Below are 4,334 nucleotides of genomic sequence, written 5' to 3'. Positions count from 1 at the left end.
ACACTCCAAGACTCTGCACCATCACGCCACCTGGGTCGATTTATCAGAATGGTGGGAATAGCCCAGCCCGGTTACAGAAACTTGCGGCTTAGCGAATGGATGGGAGGAGCATAAATATGACACTTGAGCAAACCATCAACATCGTCCGGTGGATAGCAATACTATAGCGCCCAAGTTCTTTTTTTTAATTTTACCACCCAGAGCACATAGCGACCGATCTTAGTGGGCTCTACTGGGACACAAAAAGACAGCCTGTTCGAGGTGCGTAGAGGAAGCTAGCAACTCAGTTCCACCTTTAGGTGACGTTTAATTTGCTTCCACCTTCGCCCCTCTGCTATTGCGTCCGAATCATCCTTTTGACCTTATAGCATCCAACATTCCTCGTAGTGGCCATCGCTGACAACCCATAGCCGTCTTTCGACTCTATCCGCAATCAATTCCATCAAGGCAAGAAGCGCCCTAGCGTCATAATGTCTCATTTGACGCTCATGCATCTTAGACACCCTTTTCACCGACACTTCATGTAGAATCAAGTCATACGATCTTTCAATAGCTTACGCCAATCCAGCATTTGCGACATTTCAACTCTTGACGACTTCCTCCCCTATCGAACCGTGCTCGTCAGATCTTGCCTTCTCCTACATTAGCCCACCTGTAGGCAGTGACGAAGTCGGACAGGATCAGAGAGCATGGAAGGAAATTCCGCCGATGCCACGTCTGGCACAGATGAGAAGACAATCGCGACACGATTGTCCGAGGAAAATGGCAGCAAGGACAACTGCGACGACAACCACCAAAACAGGGGAGGTGCCCCAGCCGCTCGCCAAGCGGTCAAATTGCGTTCAGCATCTCGCAAGCCAAAGAGATTCCGAGTGAAGCCAGCCGTTGCCCCAAAAACCCAGCAAGCTCGCGAGTGCCACAATAACGTCTAGAAGCAGTACCGGACCCGTTTGAATCTGCGCTTCGACAAGTTGCTCACGGTACTGCAAGCCTCACGGCGGGAAGACGAGAGACCAGGGGAGGCAAAGTCTTTGGAAACGAACTATTGCTTCAGCAGAGGCGATGTTTTAGATGCTGCGAGGCAGCGCATTTTGGCTTTGGAGGAAGAAAACAAACAGCTTTCATGCAAAATTAAAGAGCTTAGTCAGGCTTTGATGGTTGGTTAGGAAAAATCAAGTCCGGATAAAAGCCCCCTTGAATTGAGGTTGCGTGGTCTGTGATTTATAGCTCGTGTGTGCACTGGATTCGATAATTAAATTGATGAAGGTTTAAGGACAACACTTACTGGCTTTCGTATAGGAGGGTTAATTGACGCAACTTTGTAAGCTAGCCATACCTAAAAAGTGTCCTTTTTTAGCTTGTGTCCCGTAGATAAGCAGCGAGTAGACCGAGGAGGTACCAGTGCCGATTGCTTGTAACATTAATCTGGGTCAGTTGATACACCATCAAAGATCAGCTAAAGCAAGAGCTCCCGTCTGTAACAGAAGGTGCACATACCCAAAAAGATTGCTGGTCTATGATGGCAAGGGCGCAAGAACGAGCAAGTTGACCACCGCAATCCAATAAGATCGGTGAGCAATTATGCATTGACATTTACGACATTTACAGTTGTATCATGCTTAAATGCAAAGTTCGACTTACCCTACCGCCAGACCCTGACACTTGACTGTCCTTGTGCTAGCAGGCCGTGTTTATGGTAGTCAAGTCTCAGTTATTAGGGTCCAGAACTAGAACCTAAGGTTCAGAAGACTAAATGTAACACAAACTCAGGCAAGGAGGGATCTATCATGTAACAAGGCATGGTGAAAAAAGACTAGGCTAGATATAAACAAAAAGTTGCATTTGTGGCCACAGACTTTTGTTTAACGTACTCCGTCTGCAATTTTACCGCTTCGTGATCCTAAAAGTGATCCAATTTGAGGTTTACTAGTCAAGGCGTGGAAAAAACCAGGATAGCCTGGCCTTCTATGCATGAATGCTGGAATCGCAAAGTGGACAATGAATATGTATAATACAAGCCTACACATGCCCTAATGTAGAAGCATCATCTGCCCGATGATCTGATACATGCGCTTGGCTTGCCGCCTGCAGCACAGGCTTGGATGATGCAAAATTAACTGCGCATATGGGGCATGTATCATGTTTCGCAAGGTACCACGTAGCAATACAATTTGCGTGGAAAGTATGCTCACACACCAGGTGGCGAACCATATCAGTATCCTGAATACCCTCTAGACAGATGGCACTAAGAGGGGAGATGAGGGATCAGTCAAGTGCTTCTTGCAATAACTGAGGAGTCAAGAGGACGTACCATGCCATGTCCGAACTCATCATCGCCCATGAGACGTGGGCTCCGTCTGTAAGCTCCCGTCTCATCTCTTTGCCTGTTTTTGGTGGAGCAATAGCATCTAGATGAGGCAAATCCCTGCTGGTGGACTCTGTCGATGCAGATCCCCCAGAGCTGCTGGACCCTTCTGTGGCTGCAGTCCTGCCATATCTCACTAGCCCATATAATCTATATTGCTATTAAGCGACTGAATAAGGATCAGTTTGGAGTCGTCTAGGAATATATACCTGGGAATAGACAGGAGAAACAAAAATACCACAAGCAAAAGTGGCATAGTCATGATTGGGAGCCATCCGAGTAGTATATAGTATAAATCCTGGTTATCAGGGTTCGGAGTGGTAGCGGGAGGGGTATTGCTTATTGCAGGCATGCCTTCTACGTGTTGGGCGAATCAAAGGGTCTGTACCGTTAAAGCAGGAGCACAAAATCAGCCAACTGGGCTTTATGTGCTTGAAATGATTTCAAACATGGTAGGTCCTGTATAGCCTGGCCTTGCATTTTTAGTTAGGGTTAAGAGCGTCATGTCCTCTCGGGCTGGATCCGCCCTATGATCTGATGGACATGGCCTGTCCCACTGTCTCGCCATCTCGCCACGTCATCCTCAAAATTAGTCAAAAAGACTATGGTGTCGAATGCCCGGCCCGAAGTGGATCTCGTGCCCAACCCTACGTCAATGGTTGGCATGTGAAAGAAATCTGCCTTTTTTGTGGATGAATACCAGCTAACCAGGCTTTCGCCATTTAGTCAGCCAGCGATATCAAGATGTGCCCAAAGAGGCATAATCACTGTCCTTGGCAAGATCAAGGGCTCATTAGGCTGACAGTAGCAACATACTGGCTTGAAGGACAATGTGTCAATAGAATCTACAAAGAAAAAAAAAACACTATATTATTCTACATATCTTGATGCGCTGCTCTTAGTCTATAACTATTGTAAGATGCTTATTATATTCTCTAAACTTGCGCATGTAACCAAAACGGTAACGTACATGATAAGCGAGTGAAACAGACAAGTGAACGGAACACTTTTCTTCAGCTATCAAAATAGAAATCACCGGAAAACACAACAAACCATCTAATCAATTAAAATTAATCGCTATACTAACCTTTACATACTGCAACAACTATCTGACATGTTCTTGCGTTATGCCCAGTCTTGCCGCATGATCCACAGCGCCTTTCCTTCGCTTGCGCCGACCTTGACCACCACCTCTCGACGATCGGCCCCCTACCTGCGCATCAACATCTATCTGATCAATTTCTTCCCTTCCTTCATCTACTGTAATCATCCCTCTTTTCTGTAGCCGACTTCTCTTTGCCCTCCGCTGCCGGCTTAGTATCTCATTCGCATGTCGAAAGGCGTGGACCTCAGACCTCAATAAGGCATTTTCATGCATCATTGCCTGTGTTCCCTTCAAAAGAGACTTTAAGGCTGCCAAAATTGACTCTGGTGAGCTACTATGATGCCTGCTTATTCGCCTTTGGAGGTATTCAGACTGATATTAGGCCTCAAGTACGGTCTTTGGCGTTTTCGAAACCCAAGGGGTCGAGGGACCGACCTCCTCTTCAACCGGCGTTGGAGTCCGCAGCTGTATATCGAGCTTCGAGACTATACTTTCCGGGTCAATAGGAATAAATCTGGCCCCTCTAAAGGCAGCCCTGATATTTCCTTCTGTCATAGTAGCTTGAAATGCAGCATAGAAGGCGGGAAAGAACTCGGTCTTGGAAACGTGGGCTATGAAGCGTCTGATCAGATGCTCTATTTTTCAACCGTAAGCCTTCTTGAGCGGCCCAAAGCACGCAACACCAGGTGGTTAAAGCAGGTGAGACAAATGGGGCGGCATATAAAGCGCAATGATCTTGTGTTCTTCGCAATATATTTTAAAGTCTGCTAAGTAGTGACTTTCGTGCCTATCAAGGTATAAAAGACGATAGCGACTATTTGATCACTTCCTTATACACCGGCCGAAGTGCTTTAGCTACTCAAG

General features: G+C 46.6%; 1 protein-coding gene across 1 annotated transcript; it reads left to right on the top strand.

Moving 5' to 3' along the window:
- Positions 1 to 689: 689 nt before the first annotated feature.
- Positions 690 to 932, top strand: FOXG_19640 (uncharacterized protein; the record flags this gene model as incomplete). The annotated part of the gene is made up of 1 exon (XM_018399901.1): positions 690 to 932. The coding sequence occupies one exon, from the start codon at positions 690 to 692 to the stop codon at positions 930 to 932; it is 243 nt and encodes an 80-aa protein (XP_018244386.1).
- Positions 933 to 4,334: the final 3,402 nt, after the last annotated feature.

The sequence above is a fragment of the Fusarium oxysporum genome, chromosome 6 (genome assembly GCF_000149955.1).
Source record: "Fusarium oxysporum f. sp. lycopersici 4287 chromosome 6, whole genome shotgun sequence".
Classification (NCBI taxonomy): domain Eukaryota; kingdom Fungi; phylum Ascomycota; class Sordariomycetes; order Hypocreales; family Nectriaceae; genus Fusarium; species Fusarium oxysporum.
This window is presented reverse-complemented; position numbering and strand designations above follow the sequence as displayed.